This window comes from Alnus glutinosa, chromosome 2 (genome assembly GCF_958979055.1).
Source record: "Alnus glutinosa chromosome 2, dhAlnGlut1.1, whole genome shotgun sequence".
NCBI classification, from domain to species: domain Eukaryota; kingdom Viridiplantae; phylum Streptophyta; class Magnoliopsida; order Fagales; family Betulaceae; genus Alnus; species Alnus glutinosa.
Window position 1 is genome coordinate 1,111,646 of NC_084887.1, and position 25,455 is coordinate 1,137,100.

Here is a 25,455-nt window from a genome sequence, read left to right on the forward strand (position 1 = left end):
GAGACATCGTCATATCTCCGAGATGTCTTCGGACCTAAACGACCTTCCCTTCACTGGATGGAACCACGCGGAACAAGTAGCCGAGACATAACTCCGAGATGTCATTGGATCCACGTGTCTCTAGGGTTGATTTTATCCCTAACAACATGAAAGAAATTTTGTTCAACCTAGTTTATAAAATTATTATGTGTCCTTTAAACACGTGAAAAACAAATATTTTTTTAATAGAGTTCTATATGATGGATATGAGAAAATTCTTTCAACTTTGTTTGGAAGAAATTTATGTTTAGATTGAGTTAAATAAATTTTCTTCAATTATTTGTAGATTTAATAAACCCTTACCAAATCAAAATAACAATAAATAATAAAAAAAATAAAATAAAAATCACAATAATTATGCTTATGCATCAAGGGTTATGATCGTTTCAAATTATTTGTCCAAATTTAAGAATTTGAGAAAATTTAGATAGATAATTGTAAAAAATTACTTATAAAACTCACATGATCAATTAAATAGTTAAATAACCTATATTTTATTTGATTAAAAAGGTCTTTAAATTATTTGCTCGAATTTTTTGAATCTCCAAATTCCGGCCGGTGGTATCCTAAAACACATTTCTCACACTTTACCACTCTTTTAAACTTTCAAAAATTTCCTAAACCCTAAACCCCGAAAGCTCTCAGCTATTGGAGCAGAGAAAAATGTTCTCTCCCGGAATAAAGAGGCCCGGAGCAGAGCGAAATCTCGGCAACACTGCGCTCCATTCGCCGATTACTCCTCTCTCCGAGAACCGCCGATCCTTTCTCAGCAATTCGATCACCGACCGTCCCAGCACCGGAACCCCTGCCCCTTGGGCTCCTCGCTTGTCCGTTCTCGCCAGGTACACCATATTTTTATGCATCCATGTTTGTACGCGCGCGTGTGTAGGTGAAGTGTATTGGAGGTTTGATTTACTTATAATGGTGTTTTGATTTTTGTTGTGAGGTTATTGTTGTAATTGGTTTCCGAGAAATGGGGTTTAAAGGTTTGTGATCCCATATGATGGGTAGGTGAAGTATATTGGTGCTTTAATTTACTTATAATTTTGGTTTTTTAATATTGCATTGCGAGGTTGTAGTTGTTGATTTTAGTTGAATGTGGTTTCCGAGAAATGGGGTTTTAGCGTTTTGTGATTAATCGGTGTTTTGGCTTAGGATTTGCTAGAAATGTGTGAGAATTCGACCCCAACGGATAGCTTAATTTTTTGAGACCACGCCTCATGAAGTAGTAGAGGTTATTAGTTCGAATCTTTCATTCTCCCTCCCCTTGGGGCAATTACTTTTTCTTTTCTTTTTTTTTTTCTTTTTTTTTTTTAAAAAAATGTTGTTTTGGTTGGCCCGAATTTTAAGGGACGTTATGGGGTTTGGGGTGGAGCTTTGATGCATGTATGTAGGTGGAGTGTATCGGAGCTTTAACTTACTTATAATGGTGTTTGAATTTTAGTTGTATGTGGTTTCTAAGAACTGGGGTTTTATGGTTTGTGAATAATTGATGTTTTGGCAGTGTTCGCTGGAAAAATTTTCAAAGTTAGATAAAAATGTATTTGGGTAGGTGAAGCATATTGGAGCTTTAATTATTTGTAATGGTGTTTTTTTTATTCTGGGGGGGGGGTTGGGAGGTGGATTTAAGGGGGGGTTTGGGGTGGGGCTGAGTTGGCTTTTTGTTGAATTGAGTTGGGTTGTCACTAGTGGACTGAGGGTCAGCTATACGTGAATGAAGAATCTATGGTTGCTTTAATTTGGGTTTTGGTTTGCATTGAGTTTAGAGTTGGAGTTGGGTGATGAATTGTGCTAATGTTGGTTTTCAGTGAACTTGGTTTCTACTGGAAGAGACTCTGGGGTTCCAGCAAGCCACTGCTACATCTTGATGAGAATGCTTGCTTAATTATTTGGGGGTGACTTCTTCTCTTTCAATAAAAGAGGGCAAGTTGGTAGAGTTAATGGGTTTTGTAATTTAGAATATATGGATTCTTTTGACTTAGATATTGTGGTGTGTGTTGAGTGAGTGGTATGTATTATTTATTGTTGAAAGTGAAACTTTTGAGATTAACACACATATGTATAGAATTTAGAATGGGGTAGAAGCAGGGTTGGTGATAGGAGGTGAGTCAGAACTGGAGGAAGGATCAGCATCAGAGGTTGTAGATTCCATGGACGTTAGTCTCAAATGGCTCTGATACCATATAGAATTTAGAATGATTTGCAATTCTGCCTACATAACATGTATGGCAGTAGTTGTATTTATAGAAAATCTGAAACATCTGGATAATAACTAGAAGTGTTTTACATGAAATAAACTATCTAATCTGATCACATAACTTTAGAGTCCTAGTTTGTTACAACACAACTAGTCAATAGTTTATCTAAAGAGAAGAGTCTTTGTCTAACTCTAATGCTGTAGAAGAATCCAGAGTTAAGTCTAGAGTAGTATCACTAGCCGAATAGGATTCTGATCCAATAATATGTTGTTTCGATTTCTGTTTAAATAATTGTGGTATGAATTTCAGTGTTGCTAGTATAATCACTAATCTTTATGTTTTATTGTATTTCACCTAGAATTCCTCCAGCGAACAGAAGTGAGAAAGGGGATCAGACAGAACCAATCAAGCCTGTATATGTTGGAGAGTTTCCCCAAGTGGTTCGTGATGAACAGGCCAATTTACTGCAGAAGCATAGTCCTGGTTAGTATAGCCGGCTTTATGAAATTAAACTATTCCAAGACTCTTAAATGCTATATTTCTTTGAGAGAGATGCTCCTGGGTCTTGGCTCAGGCAGTAAATGGTAGGATGGTGTTTGATAGATCGAACATTTTCTTCCTATCAGGACGAAAATTTAAAAGTAATTAAAAAAAAAATGTATCTTTGGAGAGAGTGAATTTCAAACTTCTTGTATTTTTTCTTATGGCAGGTGATTCTTGTATATCTGGTGGAATGGAAAAAGGAACATCCCTTGCTTGGATTATCTGTGGAAATAGACTCTTCATTTGGAGTTACTTATCACCTGCAGCTTCAGTGAAATGCAATGTTCTTGAACTCCCTTCAAACGTATCAGAAAATAGAGATATTGATGGTAATGACCGGAACTGTTGGATGCTATGTGTTGTCAATTGGGATAGCACATCTAGGAGAACAAAGAAAGTTGTGAAACATTTCAACTCTGCTGGTATCGTATTGTGTAACCAAAAAACTCGAGCTATTATATACTGGCCTGATGTCTATTCTGAAGGGAGAAGTTCTCCTGTCATAAGTTTTGCATCTTCTGATGAATTAGAGGTGACTTCTTCACTTGTTGATGGAAAGGCCACCCCAAACAGACAGCGACAGCGTATTAGGCTTGGAAGTAGTTCAGATGGATCAAGTAGACTGAACTCATTGATTGCTTCTGCTGTACCTGGTTCCCAGCACATCTGTGTTTCCCTTGCATGTAGTTCAAATGGCGAGCTTTGGCAGTTTTACTGCAGTCCCACTGGCATTCACCGCAAGAAAGTATATGAGGATATACTGAGTCTATCCTCGCAAGGGGGTGATAGTGGTCAACATATAGGGAGCAAGGGTTATCCAAGGTCACTGATCTGGCGTTTTTCACGTGTTTCTGCAGACGAATCTGACAGACAGTTCTTTCTGCTGACTGATCATGAGATACAGTGTTTTAGCGTTAATCTGAATCCTGATGTACATGTGGCAAAGCTCTGGTCCCATGAAATTATTGGCACAGATGGTGATTTGGGTATTAAGAAGGATCTGGCTGGTCAGAAGCGAATATGGCCTCTCGATCTGCAGGTGGACGATCATGGAAAGGTGATTACCATTCTGGTTGCCACCTTCTGTAAGGACCGGGTTAGTGGTTCGAGCTACACACAGTATTCTCTTCTGACAATGCAATATAAATCTGGGGTGAGTATAGAGCCAACGCATGAAATGATTTTAGAGAAAAAGGCTCCAGTCCAAGTAATAATTCCAAAAGCAAGAGTGGAAGATGAAGATTTCTTGTTCTCCATGGTACTTCGAGTAGGAGGCAAGCCTTCAGGATCAGCAATCATACTTTCTGGTGACGGAACAGCAACAGTCTCCCATTATTATCGAAGCTCAACTCGGCTTTATCAATTTGATCTTCCTTATGATGCTGGAAAAGTTCTAGATGCTTCAGTTCTTCCTTCTTCAGATGATGGTGAAGAAGGTGCGTGGGTCGTACTAACTGAGAAAGCAGGAATATGGGCGATACCTGAAAAGGCTGTTTTACTTGGTGGAGTTCAACCACCTGAACGAAGCTTGTCGCGTATGGGGAGCTCAAATGAAGGATTTGCACAAGAAGAGAGAAGAAACCTCACATTTGCGGGCAATATTGCTCCTAGAAGGGCTAGTTCTGAAGCATGGGATGCTGGAGATAGACAAACAGAGGTTTTGACTGGGATTGCCCGTCGAACTGGCCAAGATGAAGAGTCAGAAACTTTGCTGAGTCATCTTTTCCATGATTTTCTATCATCTGGACAGGTTGATGGTTCACTGGAAAAGCTGCAAAGTTCTGGGGCATTTGAAAGGGATGGAGAAACAAATGTTTTTGCACGGATGAGCAAATCAATTGTCGACACCTTAGCTAAACACTGGACAACAACCAGAGGTGCCGAGATTTTGGCTATGGCTGTTGTATCTACCCAACTTATGGATAAGCAGCAGAAGCATAAAAAATTTCTCCAGTTTCTTGCCCTGTCCAAGTGCCACGAGGAGCTGTGTTCTAGACAGAGTATGCTCTATTGCCTATTTTATGTGTTTGTTTCTCAAATTCCTTTTACAGTACATATGGCCTGTGTTGAAACTTGAACGCTTAAAGCTATGCTTTATGTTGATGTTTTATTTATCTTAGTGTGTAGTTCATCTATCCTAGTGTTAGTGCATTTATATTTTCAAATATTTCTCAGCATTTGTTTAAGGCATATTGAGGAGTGGGTTTGATCTAGGGTTCTCTTGCTGTTGATTATAAAATCTAAACAAACGAAAGAAATAAAGAAATAATGAAAGAAGTGAAACATTTCAAGCCTAAAGTGCAGTGTTGTTGGCAGGATATTCCTTGCAAATTATCTTGGAACATGGTGAAAAGCTTGCTGGGATGATTCAACTGAGAGAACTGCAAAATGTTATTGGCCAGAACCATTCAACTGGAGTTGGCTCCTCTCATTCAAGTGCAGAAAGTCAAATGTCAGGTGCTCTTTGGGATCTTATTCAATTAGTTGGTGAGAGAGCCCGCCGAAATACTGTTCTTCTGATGGACAGAGATAATGCTGAGGTGTTCTACAGTAAGGTTTCCGAACTTGACGAAGTATTTTATTGCCTAGACAGACATCTTGATTATGTAATAAGCACGGAGCAACCGCTTTGGATTCAGATTCAAAGAGCTTGTGAGCTCTCAAAAGCTTGTGTCACTATACTTCATGAGGCCATGCACTACAGAAATGAGAATCACTTGTGGTATCCACCACCTGAGGGCTTAACACCATGGTATTGTCACCCTGTGGTACGCAGTGGGCTGTGGAGCATCGCTTCCTTCATGCTTCATCTGTTGAATGAAGGATCTGGAATTGAGACGTCTGCAAAATCAGATCTATATACTCATCTAGAAGTACTGACTGAAGTTCTACTTGAGGCATATGCTGGTGCTGTCACAGCTAAAGTTGAGCGTGGTGAAGAACACAGAGGTCTATTGGATGAGTTTTGGAATAGGAGGGATACACTCCTTGACTCCCTTTATCAACAAGTTCAAGATTTTGTGGATGGCAGGCACCAGGTTAATATTCTTGCTTTTGCAAGATGTCATCATTTTCTGCTACTGATTATGTATACGCCCTTAAAATGCTTATGTTTGCAGGATCTAAATGAAGGATTTGAAGAGCAAAAAGAGGAAATCCTTAGGAAGCTTTCTTCACATTTGCTGTCCATCGCAAAACGGCATGAATGCTACAGAGCTCTGTGGAGAATATGCTGTGACCTCAATGATTCTGTCCTGCTTAGAAATCTTATGGTATGGATTTGGTTGTTTTAATTTTATTTTTCCCATTTTTACATGCTTAATTGCAGGTTTGCTGCAGACTGACACTGCTAATATTTAAATTGAGAGGCATGAATGATGTGAAGTTTAAGTCCAGCTTCTTCTGAAGTAATCACTTAATCATGTTTTTTGAAGTTTGTATTTTCTGCATGCAGATATATGTACTATATAATAAATACTTATATGGTCACCAATTTGGAACAACATGAGTCTTCTACTATCTGGTTTTTCCTAGTATTACTTGATGCTTGTGTTCCTTCTCAATAGTGTTTAGATGATTTCTCATGCAGCATGAGAGCATGGGACCTAATGGAGGGTTCAGTTACTTCGTCTTTAAAGAGCTGTATGAGAAGAGACAATTTTCCAAGCTTCTAAGGCTTGGAGAAGAATTCCCGGAAGAGCTATCTATCTTTTTAAGGCAGCATCAGGAGCTTCTTTGGCTTCATGAAGTGTTCCTAAATCAATTTTCTTCAGCTTCAGAAACTCTTCATGTATTAGCTCTCTCTCGTGATGAAAGCTCTATTTCTGCCACTGAAGAGCAGGCAGAAGCTGAGAGAATAAAGTTAGAACCAAAATTAGCGGACAGAAAGCGCCTTTTGAATCTTTCAAAGATAGCTGCAAGGGCAGGTACAATCTCCTCCATAGCTTTCTTTCATACGCTTCGTAAATCCTATTTTGTACCTTAGTACTGTCATGTTTTTCTTGATTTTATTTATTTTCTGATTGTTCACTCTCATTGTTTTCTGTTTAAATGGGCTAGTTTTGAAACTCTGCAAAGTCAAGTTGAGCATCTTGAAGACTTTAGCCACATTTATGCTTATGCTTGAGGTTTTGATGCTTGACAACCTAGAAAGTGGAAATCCATTAGTACCTCTATTATAAGGTTGCTCCTGCTTTAACTCCCTTTCTTACTGAGGAACACAATCAATTTCTCCAGAGCAATAGGAATGGCAACTTCTAAACTTCAATTACCTGCTTCCGCTCCCTCGTGCTCCTGCACACACCGGTTATCTCATGCTTAAGCTGCTTCAGTATAAGTTATTTGTAGATAACGTTTCATGAATGTCATGCCCCAAAGCTCTCTAATACAAATCATGTCAAATAATATATCCACAGCTCCTTAAATTAATATTCAGTTTTTGATAGTATACAGTCTGAAGATATTTGATTAATCAAGGAGTGGTGAAACAATAATTTGAGCTGTCTGCATAGAAACATTTAACGATTATGTTAATCATATGCCAAAATTAGGATACTTGCATAATTGGTTGCATGAGCACAAGTTCACTTTGCAGTTGTTGTCTAGATTCCTCAGGTCACCAGAGAGTTTCAACCTTCTTGGTTGACTTCCATAGTCAAGTCACAGTAGGAAAGCAGTGATATAGCACATAATATTTTGGTAAGAAGCTAGAAAGCGGCACATCATTGTGATGGACAGATGTTGCATGTGCAAGAGGAATGGGGAGTATGCGTACCACCTTCTTCATTGTGACGTGACCTATGCCATTTGGATTGCCTTTTTTAGTTGTTTTGGGTTGTCGTGGGTTATAAACGTGTTGCCGATCTGTATGCTTGCTGGCTGCTGGTCGACCTCTAGTAGTTCGGAGTGCTGTAGTGTGGAAAATGATGCTTTTGTGCATTTTATATTATTTATGGAGAGAAGGGAATTACATAAGTTTTAAGGACCGGGAAAAGACGATGAAGGAGATTTTATCTTTATTCTTTAGAACTTTGTATTTGTGGACAGTCGCTTATGTTTCTCCTTTGTCGATTAGTTATATTGGTTTCCTTACTCTTTTTGCTTATTCTAGTTAGGTGTTTCTTTTTGTATACTCCTTGTGTACTTATAAGCGCTTTACGCTTTTTAATGATTGTCAATTACTTATCAAAAAAATATTTTGGCAAGAAGCTTTTTGAAGTGTATTGGGAAACTAAAATCTAGCCAAAAGAGATATCAAATGATTATTAGAAAGACATAAAAAGGCTGTTGCTATAGATGTTAGTGTCCTGCTATTTATACTTGGTTTCTGCCTGTACTCCGTTGGTCCGCCAAAAAGACAGGAAGAGAAACTCAAACCTAATACAATAATTAGTTTGTTGGAAATTTTCCTGTCCTGCTGGTCAAAATATTGTATTTTTGTTTTGCTGATTAGCATGCCGATGCTTGTATTAGGTATCGTTTTGTCACAGACTATCAAAGATGTGTTTGAGTTTTTGTTCTGATTATACTATTTTTGCTTCAATAACAGGTAGGGATGCTGATTCTGAGACAAAGTTGAAGCGCATAGAAGCTGATTTGAAAATTCTAAAATTGCAGGTTTGTTGCCTTTTAAGAATTTTTGTATATTTTTATATTTTATGAATAGTCTTTTAAGAATATTGATTGATTGATTGCCATGTCTAATTTTTAGTTGAATGGTCTGACTATCTATATTCCCTATTTTATTATGCTTGGTTAGTTATTAAATTTCAGAATTGACAATTCATGGTTATAACTTGTGGTCATATATCTTAAAACTAATCTTACCTTCATAAAGCATTTGACCAGTTCATTAACGTAATCCAAAAGGTTGGGTCACTATGGAGGGCTGTGCCTTAGCAAATTGGATTGACATAATAGGTTGCATTTAGTGGTCATGCCTTGCCCCTCACCCCCTTTTTACTTTCTTTTGGTCTGGTAAAATCATTTCCAATCGCTACCCATATTTATTTATACCCGTTTGGAATATCTCTAGCCTAGCCCGTGATAAGTGTAGCCTGCAGGGTGCTGCCATTTTGACATCCGAACTTTTTTTTTTTTTTTGTGAAGAGCTCATGATTTATTTTGAATACCATAACCATTATGAAATTTGTTTGAATGGTTAAGCAAATCAGAGCGTGTTAAGAATGTAAACAGTTATGTTTTGGCTTTTTGTTTTTCATGCACTGTTCTTTGTTGAACTTATTTTATTTGTTGAAAGAAACCTCACCATTCCATGTTTAGTGACATTGGAAATTACTCCGAGCGTAAAAAGTAGTATGTCTAATTGCACGTAAATTTGATTTTAGTGTTAAAATTTCAAATGGGATCCATATATCATAGTATATCCTTAGGAGGTTTCTCTACTATATTTAGCCTACTCTGAAGCCCACCCACCAGCTCGGATTAAATTGAGGGCATTTGGAAAGTAAGAAATGGCAGGGATGAGGAAAATGAGGCAGTTCATCCCTGAAGGTTTTGTGTGTGTGTGTGTGTGTGTGATCTATTGAGATAGTTTGCTTCCTTTTCCACTTGAGCGGTTAAAACAAAAACTATGGATATTAGACTTGTCCACTCAATGTCGGTCCGTACCTGACCCTTTTATTTTCACAGGAAGAAATAGTACAACTCCTTCCAACCGATGAAGAAAAGCAATATGTTGAAAGGCAGCTCCTTCGTCCAGAAGAGCTTATCAAGCTGTGCCTCAAAGTTCAAAACGCAAAGCTCTCCTTGTGTGCTTTTGATGTGTTTGCATGGACCAGCTCCTCATTTCGTAAGACGTACAGAAATCTTTTGGAGGAGTGCTGGAAGAATGCCGCCGATCAGGACGATTGGAGTGATCTCTATCAATCATCTACAGCTCAAGGGTGGGGTGATGAGGAAACTTTGCAGAATCTCAGGGAAACCACGCTTTTCCAGGCTTCCAGGAGGTGTTATGGACCAAATGCAGAAACTTTTGGAGAAGGGTTTGAAGAAGTTTTGGCGCTGAGACAAGAGAACGTGGAGCCTCTGCTTTTGAGGGATTCAGGTTTTTCTGTGGAGGCAATACTGATGCAGCACAAGGGTTTCCCAGAGGCAGGTAAGCTAATGCTGACTGCTATTATGTTGGGGAGTGTAGAGGATGATACTGGACTGGAAGAGGGTCCTCAACCAATGGAATGATGTTGATAAGAAGGAATCAGACCAATGAATTGTAAGATTGTTTTTGTTAAGTTTATACAATGTAACAATGCTTTGCACTTTGCAGTCCATTTTTTTTTAATCCTATTGTCACCACAAAGCAGCTATATGCATTTCAGTAATATTAAAAACCATATTTTTTTATCTCAATACTTTTTCAACTTGCTGACGTAGCAGTGCTAATCAGTTATCAAGTAAACTTTTCTTAAAAATAAAAAAATAAAAAAAATCTAAAGGCTACATCAGCATAGAATAGTAGTGGGATAAAAAGTGTGATTTTTAACATTACTACTAAAAAAGTAACATTTATAGAATATTATTCTTACATGTATTTTTAAAAATACTTGTGAGATTCACATGCTCTAAGAACATATATCAATTTATTAACCAAAAATTTCTCAAATTCAGTTTCAAGAAAAACTTGGTTCATAACTAATAGAGATGATCCGCTAAAATAAAGGAATTGCATGTGTAGGATCCAATTCTTAGGCTTCTGAGATACGTGTTTATGACCATTTAAAATATCATTGTAGAGATCAACAACTATTAATTAGGGTTTTATACCTCGTCTCTATGCAATTTCTTGACCCTATTTGTTATTTTGATGGTATATTTAAAAGAAAAAAATTGATGGTAATTTGAGTACATTTCTATAAGCCTAAACGTATTTTCTACTCAATCTGTTATTCTCAATCTTAATTTTAAGGGAGAACTTCACTTAATCACTTAAGGATACTGAACTTTTATAATTTTTAAAAGAAGATACCTGAACTTCAAACTGTCTCAATTTAGAATATTCATTTTTTAGAAAGTTTCAATTATGGATCCTTCAGGTTTTTCGTTAAATCTTATCAAAATTCTCAAAACACCCCTATTTCTTTTTTTTTTAGGATAAAAAAAAAAAAAAATCGTTAGGATTTAAGTGTTGGTTAGAATTTAACAGAATTTGTATAAATACTCATGCATAAATGTTTGAAAAATTTTATAAATTTTTTTTAAAAAAATAAACGCGGGTGAGAGACGACACATTACGTACCTTGTCGTCCCCACTTGTCGTGGTCATCTTCCCTACCATCTCAACCGTTGATCTTCCTTGGATTTGGGAACCCTGCAGATGATATATATATATATATATATACGAGTCTTTTCTTAAGGTGTACGTTTAGCAAAGTATTTTAACATTTACAGGGATAGAATCGAAGGAGCAGCAAGTGTAAAACACAAGAACATCATCGTATCCATTATCACTACAACATTTTCACATTTTGGAGATAGTCAAGCTTACAACAATACAGACAGTCTAGACGGACCTAACGATTGCATTATACAACATTTTTATGCAACAAAAACCTCTTTCAAGTAGAGCCGAGCCCACAAAAACATTTCCCTAATATTTATCTACAAGCCTCTGGCAGATTTTCGTACTGATTTACAATAGCGAATAGTCCGGGCAACGTGGGGAAAAGGAACATGAAAAATGGGACACCAAAATGGGAAACATAAGGCCTAGGCATCCTATTCGAGAACCCATCATTTGAATGATCAGCTGATCTCGAAACCAAAGAGTACCATGTTTTGAAGACATCTCCAAGTGATTTTAAGGCCAATGGAAGTGCAGCAACAATACAACAGGAAGCCCACTGCACCGCATTCAATCTCACAAAACTGGTCACAACACCCGAATACTCAATCACCAACACCTGCATGGTCATAACAGCAGCCAAAGTGACCAAAAACCAATAGCTGCGAACAACAACCTTCAACACATCCTTCTTTACTATGTCCATGGCATTGAACTGATTGAAGATCTGACATAGGCAAAACATGTTGAAGATCATGGTCTTCCGGACATCATCGATCGTGCCGAATCCCTTAAACTGAAAGATCAGCAAGACAGAAACCTGGTATATGACTTGAGCTGCAATGTTTCCCCACATGGCCTTGGTTAGCAGTGACCCTTTAGCTGGTTTTTGGGTTTTTAACTCCATCAACAACACTGGGCTGCCCATAAGGTACATAACCCAATTCACCCAAAACATTTCAATTCCTGTTATTGGGGATGCTCCAGAAACCATTGTGGTCACTAAGGCTATTGTAAACCCAGAGATGCAAGCGGTGAGCTGAAGTTGAATGAACTTCTGAATGTTGTGGTAACTGCATCTGCCAAACTTCAAAATATGAGATAGTGAACCAAAATATTTGACAGTAATATCAGAGCTCTCTCTTGCCAATTCAGTGCTCCGTCTCCGGGCAGTGATCCCGACATCGGCTTCTTTTAAAGGTAGGGTGTCTCTTGTGGTCAACCCTCCAAAGAAAGCAACTATGTGACCTTCTTTTTGCAATTGCTGAATAATCCAGAGCTTGTCCTCAGGGAGGCAACTTCCTACCACCGTAACCAGATCCAGTTTCTCCATCCTTCCACTGCTAATCAGTTCTCGAATTTCTTCAGCTTTAAGTGCCGCATGATTTGACCCAGCAGGGTCAAAGATCTCTATTTCGAAAGCTATGGGTGTCACTGCTGAGAGATCATCCTCTGAAATTAACTTCACGCCTACTCCAGCAGATATAAGATTTTTCACTACTGATGTTATCTCTTCCAGACACTGATGCAAAGCTTCAACAACAACTTGGCTCGTTTCGGAGTCCATGGCACCGTTGCCGATATCTTTCTCGCCGAGAAAAAATTTGTTGACCTCCACCTGGTTACACATCAGCCCACCAGTTGCATCAATGCAAATGTCTGTGACATGCCCCATTGTGCCACAGGCTGATAAATTCCGAGGTTCCGCCCCATATCTCTGCACCTTCTTGTTCCAGCAGTTCAGAGAAACTGTAATCACAACAGGCATTCCGTTTTGTATTCCTATTACCATGGCTGAAAGAGCACTTGTCAAAACCCAAATCTTTCCTTGAGATTTCAGGGAAATTTTCTCAAAGATCTTCATCATCATGCCCACCGAAACATTACCTTTAAGTTCTGGTGAATCTTTACTGCTATTGTGTTTTCCACATAAGAGGCGAATTAACAGAACAAGAGCAATAAGCAGAGTGACACAGAGAGCAAACATTTCATTGTAACCATTTGGTTCCGCGATCCGAGCTTGTAACAGTGTCTTCTCATCAGGATAATGAGAAGACATAGCTGTATTATTATCAACGGCAACCGGTGTCACAAGCATCGTACAATGGCCGTCAACAACCTTTGAACCTGAGACAAGAAACGGGTTCTGATCACGATCAATTTTGGAGTTGAAGACCTCATCAACTACCAAATTCTCCCCTTTCACAAACAAACCATCAGCTGGAATGCGATCATCCTTCTTCAAATGCACTACATCACCCTCCACAACATCAGAAATGGCAATCCGTCGGGGATTTCCACTTCTGACTACATTCACTTCCAATTTCCTAATATTCTTTAACATCTTCTTCACCCTCTTCCTTTCATGGTGAAAGTTCCCTACCGAAGGGAATGCAACAAGCAGGAACACGGCAACGAGAATAGCAACCCCGTCATGCCACTCATCTTTAAGTCCATGCCCCGTGATATCAATAGCAAAGGCAAATCCAGCTGAGACCAAGAGCAGAAAAATGGTCCATTTGCCACAAGCCTGCAAGAAGAAGTAGAAGAATCCTTTTTCACCATCAGAGTTGTTGTTGGTGTTCCAGTGCACTTGCTGGTCATCATCCAGTCCCTCCTGTTGAGAGAACTGAAGTCAATAAATAAACCACTCACTCACACAGAAGAACGATACGGCCGGTTATATATTAACTATCTCATAACTTGTACCATGCGCGAGATTCTTTCTTCTAATTTAAATTTAGAATTTAAGTGCATTTTCTTCGTATTTTTTATTATAGATATATATATCACACATTTTTCAGTAAAAACACAATAAAAGTTAAGTCTCTTAATTTTATTTTAACCCAAAAAGAGTTTTTTCTTTTTTTAAAAAAATATTTGTTCACATAAGTGTAGTTTATAACGAAAGAAGTATAAAAAAAATTAATAATAGCAAAAAGAAAATCTAAATTTTAAATATTACAGCATAAGTACGGTAGTTTTTTTAATGGTCAAGATGGTACTGTAATTTTTTTTTACAGCACCTAAGCCAAATCCTACAAAATAATAATAAAAAAATTTCACTCAACATTTAATGAAATCAAATAAATCCTCTCACATCACGTTCAATGCTTAATTAAATAAATTTTTGCCTTATTTTGTTTTCAAAAGCAGAAAAAAAAAAAAAAAAAAACTTCAAACAAATTTTGAGTGAATCATACCAAAAAAAAAAAAAAAAAAAGAGAAAGAAAAAAACACTAAACATTCAAATATATTAAAAAAAATAAGACCCTTAATTTTATTTTAATTCATATAAATTAAAACATGTTAAAATCTTTGAGTCCATAGGAATAGTTTATAACGAAAAATAAGTATAAAGAACAAAAAAAAAAAAAAAAGGGAAGCAAGAAGAAAACATGGCTTAATCTAATTATCAAAGCATTAAAAAAAATAGTAGGAATTTATGATATTGATATTGTTAGTATGATACATATTATATTTAAATACAAATAAAACCTAAGTAATTATAATTTAAAAAAAAAAACTAAAAAAACTAAACAAAATATTTTTTTTATATTGACGATGTCATACCTATTATATTAAAATCTTATATAATTCTAAACATTAGAAAAAGCAAATGAACGAACAAAAAATAAAAAAAAACTCATAAACATTCAAACGAAGAATTGCTTAACCAAAAATTTCATAAACAAAATAGAAACATATATAGATTTCAACAAAAAATATAAAATACTAAAGAAACACATGTCTCTACAAAAGAGTCATACTTATATCATTTATTGAAAGAAAGAGACTACTTGTATCATTAATAGAGAGATATATATGTTAAAAAGACCAGTTCAATACTTAAAAAACCGGTTTAGTCACTAAAAAATATGAGTTTATGCCACGTATCACCATTTTATGCCATTGTAAGAAAAAAAAAACTCGACTTTTATATATATATATATATATATATATATATATATATATATATATATATATATATGATTACCTCTAAATTGGAACCCAAAACTCTTGCAACCCAGTCCAGGCCGCCGAGTTTTAGAAGAGAAAGGCAAGTTCTTCTCTCTCATAATCCGAACAACTTTTTCCGATCTTCGTCCGTCTCTTTCTCTTGATCCTCATCAGCAGAGGGAATTACCTGAATGACGTGTTCGGGTTGTTCTTGTGGGCAAGGAGAATAAGGTATTGACGATGGCGATGGTTGTGGAGAATCCTGACCATAAAGGGGTCTCTTCATCACGGAGACCAGAATCCCTACACCTATACTTCGACGCCAAATGCGACGGTATTTGTCAGAACCACTGGTAGTGGTGGTGGTGGTGGTGGTGGTGAGGAGTAAGCCATCGCCAAGAGTGTGCGCTTCATTATCACGAGCTTGATGGTCATTCATGGTGTTTGATTGGAGCATGTTTCTGGGGGTGTAAAGGATCTAAGAACTAAAAGAAACTCCACAACAGCTAGCTCTAGGCACGTCCGTAGCTCAGTGAAAAACCTTTTTCTAAGTTTGGAAACTTGTAAAAACAGAAAACGGTAGGAAATTTATTTAAAGAAAGTAGTTGATGTAATTTGGAGAAACTAAACCCATTTCCCCAGAAAATAAAACTACTCCATCGGTTCGAAGACGTTGCAATTTCAAAAGTTTAGAATCCTTCTGGGAATGAAAACAAAATGGTTTAATTTTCTGAATTGAGAAAATACAACTTTTCAGACAACAACCAAAACCATGTTTAAAGCACATCAAAACATAAAGAAAACTCCAGTATTTCTCTTCTTCTTTATGGCAAGTTTATGGAGATCATGAAGACGTCTTTTCTTTTGAGTCTTTTTTATAGCAAGGGCAAGGGCAAGGCCCAACGTTACTTCCAGTAAAAGACTGGGAAATCACCTTCAAGATTCTTAGAAATTGTTCCATGAAAATAAATAAAGAAATAAATTGAGCACCAACAGTGATTTATGTATTTTAGAAAATGTGTCCGTCCAACTTTCTAAAGAAAAAGCATTTTACTTTTGAGCTACAAATCAATGCATAAATATTTTATGATTTTCTCTCTTTCTTTGAGCGTTGTCATGAATAGAAAGATTAAGGAAAAAAAATGTTTAAATGATTTAGAGAATAAATAATTGGAGGCACAATACACTTGAAAGGATTTAGCTTAGATTCTGTAAAAAAAAAAAAAAAAAAAAAAAAAAATTACAGCACATTTGAAAAGTTAATAACTAAAAAAAAAAAATATTAATAACTTTGATTAGCTATTTTAGATAGAAATTTAGAAAGAGAAAAAGAAAAATTTTATTATATATTATCTGAATTATATAACAATGGATCTCTCATTTCTCATCAATCGTAAGCTCTTATACATTTTCTCTGAAATTATTTTCAGACCGTTTAATCCGCGTAAGGCGGTGGAAGACGTCTCTACCCTTTACATTTACGCGGTCGTTTACTTTTGTTTCCAATTCGCGACTCGCAAGTCTAATTTATATCCATAAAACGCGTACGTGGAAGTGGATATATGATGTTTATTTATCGTTTCCATTTTTGAGTGAACCATTAAAAACAAAAAATAAATAAATAAACTATTACATGCAAGGGTATTATTCCATGGAAGCCAAACAAGACAAACTACAAAAAGACAACCACTTTCGCTTCCTATCATCTGCGCGGTTCCCAAGGAAGATCAACGGCTGGGATAGGAGGAAAGGTGAGAACGTCAAGTGGGAGTAGAAAGTTTTTTTTATTTTTTTTTTAATACAGGAAATAAATTACATCATGAAAGGAAATTACAACAACAAAGACCGAGCAATTCAAAATAAAAATTAAAAATATAAGTACGCGAATGCAATGTTTTTAAAAATGTGAACCAAATGATTTTTAACATGGATGCCAATAATCTGAACCACTAGTAAAGGTGGTTTGTGATGTATAGAAAGTCCTGAGGACCCAAACACCGAGACAGAGATAAACATATACTACCAAAAAAAAAAAGGTATTTATGGGCGATTTTTTTTTTTTAAATGGTTTTTAAAACTGTCTAGAAAATAAAATTTGCGGATGGTAAAAAATTTATTATGGACGGTTTGATTAAACCGTTCATAAAATTTAGGATATATGAAGGTTGTTTGTGTGTGTGTGATCTCTTGAGATCTATTGAGATAGTTTGCTTTCCTTTTCCACTTGAGCAGTTAAAAAAAAAACTATGGATATCAGATTTGGGATTCGGCTTCCATGCGGTAGTTTTTACTGCCGCATAGACGCTGTGAAAATTCTTGTGGCCCATATTTAACCATGTGTCCTACAACATGCTCACTTTCCCGGGTCTCTCACCACAGTCCGCCTACAGTTTAAAAGCTTTACTCTTATAGTTAATTAGCAGTTGTTTCCCAAAAAGTCCCTACAACACAAAGAAGGTACGAAAATAATACTAGAAAATATTAAACGACCATTTATTTCTTATTTAGTCACTCAATAATTGCTTTATGCTTCTTCCTAAAACTAGCATATAGGGTATAAATGAGCTGATTCATTTGTGAGTTTATTTGAAATTAACTCAAATAAATTTGATTTATGCTCGAATTAATTATTGAATGAGCTACTCATAAATATAGAATTAGGATCGATGATTAAACAATACAAATTCGTATAAATTCGACTCGATTAAAGCTTGTGAACCCACTCGTATAAAAATCAACTCATTTATTAAGGCTCGACTATATATATATAAAAAAATATACTATATGTAAGCATAAATTAAATAACAAATAATAATGGTCATTGGTCAGTATATATTAATTGGTTATATGTATATAAAATAGTAAAAGTGAATAATATCAATACACTTAATTGTTAGTCATATGATATAATGACAATCCAGATACTTAATCATATTATTCATGTAATATACTAAGATATATTATAGGACTATTTGATCGTATAATAATATTACATTGTGACATATGACATGTAATCACTTTATTATATGTTATAAGTATTATCATAGGATATTTAATAATCATTACATCATTTATTTTTATTTTTATTTTGTAAGTTATATAGCTTATTTAACATACAATATAAATATATATTGTTTATATGTTATATAATGTAATATTAATTTTTAAATGAGCTCATCCCACTTTTTTGTATATTAAATAAATTATATAACTTACAACAAACTAAGCAGAGCTGAACTTCATTTTTAAAACTCATCATGACCTCAAACTCGACTTGAGCTTAATTTTTAAAACTTGTCATGAGCTCCAATATCACGAGCTCAAGCTCGGTTTGGGCTCGTGATAAATGAGCTTAAGCTCAGTTTGGATTCATAATAAATTTAAATAAGTCAAACTTACACATACACTACTCACTCAAACTCAATTTATTTACCGCTCTACTCGCATGGATGGTAGGGGTAGGGTTTGATCATTACAATACTTTGACAACCAAATAAACAATAAATATTAAAGTGAGCAGGTATGCTTAAAAAAAAGTAAAAACCAGAGGATTATCGCTCATGTTTGTTAAAATTTGTATTTTATATCTTTTGGTTTCTCTCTTTTAAAAACACAAAAATAATTTCTTTTCGTTGACATTATTACATCAGGGTGTACATATTTTTCAAGCCAAAAATAAGAAATAAATTGTCGTTTAATATTTTCTAGTATTATTTTCGTATCTTCTTTGTTTTGTAGGGATTTTTTTGGGAAACAGCTGCTAATTAACTACAAGAGTAAAGCCTTTATATATGCGGACTGCGGTGAGAGACATTGGGAGGTGAGCATGTTGTAGCAACGTGGTTAAATATGGACCACAAGAATTTTCACAGCATCCATCCGGTAGTTTTTACTACAGTATTCAAGCCAGATCCTTTAGAGGCTCTGGATAGGATTTGTCCACTCAATGTCGGTCCGTACCTGACCCTTTTATTTTCACAGGAAGAAATACTACAACTCCTTCCAACCGATGAAGAAAAGCAATATGTTGAAAGGCAGCTCCTTCCAGAAGAGCTTATCAAGCTGTGCCTCAAAGTTCAAAACGCAAAGCTCTGATGTGTTTGCGTGGACCAGCTCCTCATTTCGTAAGACGTACAGAAATCTTTTGGAGGAGTGCTGGAAGAATGCCGCCGATCAGGACGATTGGAGTGATCTCTATCAATCATCTACAGCTCAAGGGTGGGGTGATGAGGAAACTTTGCAGAATCTGAGGGAAACCACGCTTTTCCAGGCTTCCAGGAGGTGTTATGGACCAAATGCAGAAACTTTTGGAGAAGGATTTTAAGAAGTTTTGGCGCTGAGACAAGAGAACGTGGAGCCTCTGCTTTTGAGGGATTCAGGTTTTTCTGTGGAGGCAATACTGATGCAGCCCAAGGGTTTCCCAGAGGCAGGTAAGCTAATGCTGACTGCTATTGTGTTGGGGAGTGTAGAGGATGATACTGGACTGGAAGAGGGTCCTCAACCAATGGAATGATGTTGATAAGAAGGAATCAGACCAATGAATTGTCAGATTGTTTTTATTAAGTCTATACAATGCAACAACGCTTTGCACTTTGCAGTCCATATTTTTCCTCATATATATATATATATATATTATTATATTTTGGCTTTTGTTCTTTTCTTTTATCCTATTGTCACCGCAAAGCAGTTATATAATTTATAGGCTACATCAGCATATATAGAATAGTAATAGGATTTTCTGTCGTTACTACTAAAGTAATATCTATAGAATATGATTCTTACATGTATTTTTAAAATATAATACTTGTGAGATTCACGTGCTCTAACAACATGTATTAATTTATTAAACAAAAATTTCTCAAATTCGTTTCAAGAAAAACCTGGTTCATAACTAAGAGAGATGATTCGCTAAAATAAAGGAATTGCATGTGTAGTTTCCAATTCTTAGGCTTCTGAGGGACGTGTTTATGACCATTTAAAACATCACTGTAGAGATCAACAACTATTAATTAGGGTTTTATACCTCGTCTCTATGCAATTTCTTGACCCTATTTGTTATTTTGATGGTATATTTTTTAAGAAAAAAATAAAATTGATGGTAATTTGAATAGATTTCTATAAGCCTAAACTAATTTTCTACTCGATCTGTAATTCTCAATCTTAATTTTAAGGGATAACTTCACTTAAGGGTACTGAACTTTTATCATTTTTAAAAGAAAATACCTGAACTTCAAACTGTCTCACTTTAGAATATTCATTTTTTAGAAAATTTTAATTATAAATCCTTCAGATTTTTAGTTAAATCCAGTGGCGGACCGAGGCTTTAAAAGATGGAGGGGCCAAATCGAAAAAAAAATTAATTTGAGGGGGCAAAACTGAAAAAATTAAAAAATTAGGAGGTAAAATTTTATTTTATTTTATTTTATTTTTGTGAAAAAAAAAAAAAAATTTAGAGGAAAATTTTGGGGCTTGGGGGGCCAGGGCCCCCCTAGCCCCAATGTAGGACCGCCTCTTGTTAAATCTTATCAAAATTCTCAAAACACCCATTTTTTTTTAGATGTTGATTAGAATTTAACAGAATTTGTAAAAATACTCATGCATAAATGTTTGAAAAATTTTATAATTTTTTTTTAAAAAAATAAACGCGGGTGAGACACTGAGAGAGGACACATTACGTACCTTGTCGTCCCACTTGACATGGTCATCTTCCCTACCATCTCAACCGTTGATCTTCCTTGGGATTTGGGAACCCCGCAGATGATATATATATACCAGTCTTTTCTTAAGCTGTACGTTTAACAAAGTATTTTAACATTTACAGGGATAGAATAGAAGAAGCAGCAAGTGTAAAACACAAGAACATCATCGTATCCATTATCACTACAACATTTTCACATTTTGGAGACAGTCAAGCTAGCTTACAATAAAGACAGTCCATACAGACCTGAGACATTTACAGGGATAGAATATAGAAGGAGCAGCAAGTGTATCACTACAACATTTTCTTATTTTGGAGACAGTCAAGCTAGCTTACAAAACAGACAGTCTAGACAGGCGTGACACTACAACATTTTCTTATTTTGGAGACAGTAAAGCTAGCTTACAATACAGACAGCTAGACAGACGTGACGATTGCATTACACAACAACTAGGTAACCCCTTTCAAGTGGGACGGAGCCCACAAAAACATTTCCCTAATATTTATCTACAAGCCACTGGCAGATTTTCGTACTGATTTACAATAGCGAATAGTCCGGGCAACGCGGGGAAAAGGAACATGAAAAATGGGACACCAAAATGGGAAACATAAGGCCTATGCATCCTATTCGAGAACCCATCATTTGAATGGTCAGCTGATCTCGAAACCAAAGAGTACCATGTTTTGAAGATATCTCCAAGTGATTTTAAGGCCAATGGAAGTGCAGCAACAATACAACAGGAAGCCCACTGCACCGCATTCAATCTCCCAAAACTGGTCACAACACCCGAATACTCAATCACCAACACCTGCATGGTCATAACAGCAGCCAAAGTGACCAAAAACCAAGAGCTCCGAACAACCACCTTCAACACATCCTTCTTTACTATGTCCATGGCATTGAACTGATTGAAGATCTGACATAGGCAAAACATGTTGAAGATCATGGTCTTCCGGACATCATCGATCGTGCCGAATCCCTTAAACTGAAAGACCAGCAAGACAGAAACCTGGTATATGACTTGAACTCCAATGTTTCCCCATATGGCCCTGGTTAGTAGTGACCCTTTAGCTGGTTTTTGGGTTAGCAGTGCTTCCTGGGTTTTTAACTCCATCAACAACACTGGGCTGCCCACAAGGTACATAACCAAATTTACCCAAAACATTTCAAATCCTGTTATTCGGGATGCTCCAGAAACCATTGTGGTCACTAAGGCTATTGTAAACCCAGAGATGCAAGCGGTGAGCTGAAGTTGAATGAACTTCTGAATGTTGTGGTAACTGCATCTGCCAAACTTCAAAATACGAGATAGTGAACCAAAATATTTGACACAAATATCAGAGCTCTCTCTTGCCAATTCAGTGCTCCGTCTCCGGGCAGTGATCCCTACATCGGCTTCTTTTAAAGGTAGGGTGTCTCTTGTGGTCAACCCTCCAAAGAAAGCAACTATGTGACCTTCTTTTTGCAATTGCTGTATAATCCAGAGCTTGTCCTCAGGGAGGCAACTTCCTATCACAGTAGCCAGATCCAGTTTCTCCATCCTTCCACTGCTAATCAGTTCTCGAATTTCTTCAGCTTTAAGTGCCACATGATTTGAACCAGCACGGTCAAAGATTTCTATTTCGAAAGCTATGGGTGTCACTGCTGAGAGCTCATCCTCTGAAATCAACTTCACCCCTACTCCAGCAGATTTAAGATTTTTCACTACTGATGTTATCTCTTCCCGACATAGGTGGTATTCCAGACCCACTAGTGCCAGTAAATTCAACCCCTCTTCTACTAACTTTTGGTCCTCAATTTCCTTATAAGCAAACGCAATGGGTCCAAGACCACCATCCTCCATATCTTTAATAAACTGCTCAAACTTTCTTTTCTTGCTTTCCATAGCATGTGTTTGACCTCTACAGTCATAGTAGTGTGAACACATTTTCAATATGGTCGATGCATCCCCAAACCAGTGCAAGTGGTGCATTTTTTCATCATTACGTTTTCTCCTCATCAAAACACCACCAGCTTTCTTGATAGAGCTCAATTTTGTAGACCCAAGAATGTCAAAACTTTGATCCAAAACCTCCTTATTCGGACCCCACTTTGACTCGAGCAAGGAAATAAGCGAATTGGTGGTCGGAATAACAGTGATCTCAGGCGCAAGAACTGACACGCCAAATATTCCCTGATGCAAAGCTTCAACAACAACTTGGCTCGTTTCAGAGTCCACGGCCCCATTGCTGATATCTTTCTCGCCGACAAAAAATTTGTTAACCTCCACCTGGTTACACATCAGCCCACCAGTTGCATCAATGCAAATGACTGTGACATGCCCCATTGTGCCACAGGCTGATAAATTCCGAGGTTCCGCCCCATATCTCTGCACCTTCTTGTTCCAGCAGTTCAGAGAAACTGTAATCACAAAAGGCATTCCGTGTTGTATTCCTATTACCATGGCTGAAAGAGCACTTGTCAAAATCCAAATCTTTCCTTGAGATTTCAGGGAAATTTTCTCAACGATCTTCATCATCATACCCACCGAAACATTACCTTTAAGTTCTGGCAAATCGTTACTGTTATTGTGTTTTCCGCATAAGAGGCGAATTAACAGAACAAGAGCAATAAGCAGAGTGACACAGAGAGCAAACATTTCATTGTAACCATTTGGTTCCGCGATCCGAGCTTGTAACAGTGTCTTCTTATTAGGATAATGAGAAGACTTAGCTGTATTATTATCATCGGCAACCGGTGTCACAAGCATCGTACAACGGCCTTCAACAACCTTTGAACCTGAGACAAGAAACGGGTTCTGATCACTATCAATTTTGGAGTTGAAGACCTCATCCACTACCAAATTCTCCCCTTGCACAAACAAACCATCAGCGGGAATGCGATCATCCTTCTTCAAATGCACTACATCACCCACCACAACATCAGAAATGGCAATCCATCGGCGCTTTCCACTTCTGACAACATTCACTTCCAATTTCCTAATATTCTTTAACATCTTCTTCACCCTCTTCCTTTCATGGTGAAAGTTCCCTACCGAAGGGAATGCAACAAGCAGGACCACGGCTACGAGAATAGCAACCCCGTCATGCCACCCATCTTCAAGTCCATGCTCCGTGATATCAATAGCAAAGGCAAATCCAGCTGAGACCAAGAGCAGAAAAATGGTCCATTTGCCACAAGCCTGCAAGAAGAAGTAGAAGAAGACTTTTTCACCGTCAGAGTTGTTGTTGGTGTTCCAGTGCACTTGCTGGTCATCATGCATTCCCTCCTGTTGAGAGAACTGAAGTCAATAAATAAACCACTCACTCACACAGAAGAACGATACGGCCGTTTTTATATTAATTACCTTTAAATTAGAACCCAGAACTCCTGCAACCCAGTCAAGGCCACCGAGTTTTAGAAGAGAGGGCAAGTTCTTCTCTTTCATAATCTGAACAACTTTGTTCCGATCTTCGTCTGCCTCTCTCTCCTGATCCCCATCAACAGAGGGAATTACGTCAATGGCATGCTGGGGTTGTTCTTGTGGGCAAGGAGCATAAGGTATCGACGATGGCGATGGCTGTGGAGAATCCTGATCATAAAGGGGTCTCTTGGTCACAGAGACCAGAATCCCTACACCTATACTTCGACGCCAAATGCGACGGTATTTGTCGGAACCAGTGGTGGTGGTGGTGGTGGTGGTGGTGGTGGCAGTGAGGAGTAAGCCAGCGCCAAGAGTGTGCTCTTCATTATCACAAGCTTGATGATCAGTCATGGTGTTTGATTGGAAGATGTTTCTGTGGGTGTAAAGGATCTAAGAACTAAAAGAAACTCCACAACAGCTAGCTCTAGGTACGTACGTAGCTCAGTGAAAAACCTTTTTCTATGTTTGGAAACTTGTAAAAACAGAAAACGGTAGGAAATTTATTTAAAGAAAGTAGTTGATGTAATTTGGAAAAATTAAACCCATTTCCCCAGAAAATAAAACAACTAGCTCGATCGTTCCGAAGACGTTGCAATTTCAACAGTTGAGAATCCTTCCGGGAATGAAAACAAAATGGTTTAATTTTCTGAATTGAGAAAATAGAACTTTTCAGACAAGAACCAAAACCATGTTTAAAACATATCAAAACAGAAAGAAAACTCTGGTATTTCTCTTCTTCTTTATGGCAAGTTTATGGAGATGATGAAGAGTGAAGACGTCTTCTGCGAGTTCGTCTTTTTATAGGCGAAGGGCAAGGCCCAACGTTACTTCCAGTAAAAGACTGGGAAATAAACCTTCAAGATTCTTAGAAATTGTTCCATGAAAATAAATAAAGAAAAAAATTGAGCACCAACAGTGATTTATGTATTTTAGAAATTAAATGTGTCGGTCCAACTCTCTAAAGAAAAAGCATTTTATTTTTGAGCTACAAATCAATGCATAAATATTTTATGATTTTCTTTCTTTCTTTAAGCGTTGTCATGAATAAAAAGATTAAGGAAATAAAATGTTTAAATGGTGTAGGGAATAAATAATCGGATGCACAATACACTTGAAAGGATTTAGCTTTGATTCTGTTAAAATATATATATATATATATATATATATATATATAACTTTGATTAGCTATTTTAGATAGAAATTTAGAAAGAGAAAAAGAAAAATCAAAAGTTAAATTTTATTATATATTATCTGAATTATATAACAATGTATCTCTCATTTCTCATCAATCGTCAGCTCTTATACATTTTCTCT

At 36.7% G+C, this 25,455-nt stretch overlaps 3 protein-coding genes across 3 annotated transcripts; 1 reads left to right on the forward strand and 2 right to left on the reverse strand.

Moving 5' to 3' along the window:
* Nucleotides 1-597: 597 nt before the first annotated feature.
* On the forward strand, nt 598-10,064 carry LOC133860649 (nuclear pore complex protein NUP133). Its single transcript, XM_062296219.1, has 8 exons — nt 598-881; nt 2,596-2,720; nt 2,948-4,780; nt 5,097-5,818; nt 5,900-6,052; nt 6,370-6,706; nt 8,329-8,396; nt 9,432-10,064. Exons 1-8 carry the CDS (start codon nt 703-705, stop codon nt 9,978-9,980), a joined length of 3,966 nt encoding a protein of 1,321 aa, XP_062152203.1. The 5' UTR covers nt 598-702; the 3' UTR covers nt 9,981-10,064.
* A 1,219-nt stretch (nt 10,065-11,283) lies between these two features.
* LOC133860035 (calcium-transporting ATPase 12, plasma membrane-type-like) lies at nt 11,284-15,758 on the reverse strand. Its single transcript, XM_062295664.1, has 2 exons — nt 15,077-15,758; nt 11,284-13,696 (listed from the first exon to the last, which is right to left on the reverse strand). The coding sequence occupies exon 2, from the start codon at nt 13,421-13,423 to the stop codon at nt 11,393-11,395; it is 2,031 nt and encodes a 676-aa protein (XP_062151648.1). The 5' UTR covers nt 13,424-13,696; nt 15,077-15,758; the 3' UTR covers nt 11,284-11,392.
* Nucleotides 15,759-20,935: 5,177 nt separating this feature from the next.
* Nucleotides 20,936-24,878, reverse strand: LOC133859320 (calcium-transporting ATPase 12, plasma membrane-type-like). Its single transcript, XM_062294692.1, has 2 exons — nt 24,085-24,878; nt 20,936-24,006 (listed from the first exon to the last, which is right to left on the reverse strand). The coding sequence occupies exons 1-2, from the start codon at nt 24,490-24,492 to the stop codon at nt 21,241-21,243; spliced, it is 3,174 nt and encodes a 1,057-aa protein (XP_062150676.1). The 5' UTR covers nt 24,493-24,878; the 3' UTR covers nt 20,936-21,240.
* Nucleotides 24,879-25,455: the final 577 nt, after the last annotated feature.

Bases quoted from the DNA above. Each gene is read 5' to 3' on its own strand.
- LOC133860035 (XM_062295664.1), bottom strand. From the start codon at position 13,423: ATGTTAAAGAATATTAGGAAATTGGAAGTGAATGTAGTCAGAAGTGGA.
- LOC133860649 (XM_062296219.1), top strand. From the start codon at position 703: ATGTTCTCTCCCGGAATAAAGAGGCCCGGAGCAGAGCGAAATCTCGGC. The intron at 4,781-5,096 runs GTATGCTCTATT...TGTTGTTGGCAG, and splicing joins GGAGCTGTGTTCTAGACAGA to GATATTCCTTGCAAATTATC. The intron at 8,397-9,431 runs GTTTGTTGCCTT...TTATTTTCACAG, and splicing joins TGAAAATTCTAAAATTGCAG to GAAGAAATAGTACAACTCCT.
- LOC133859320 (XM_062294692.1), bottom strand. From the start codon at position 24,492: ATGACTGATCATCAAGCTTGTGATAATGAAGAGCACACTCTTGGCGCT. The intron at 24,007-24,084 runs GTAATTAATATA...TTCTCTCAACAG, and splicing joins TTCTGGGTTCTAATTTAAAG to GAGGGAATGCATGATGACCA.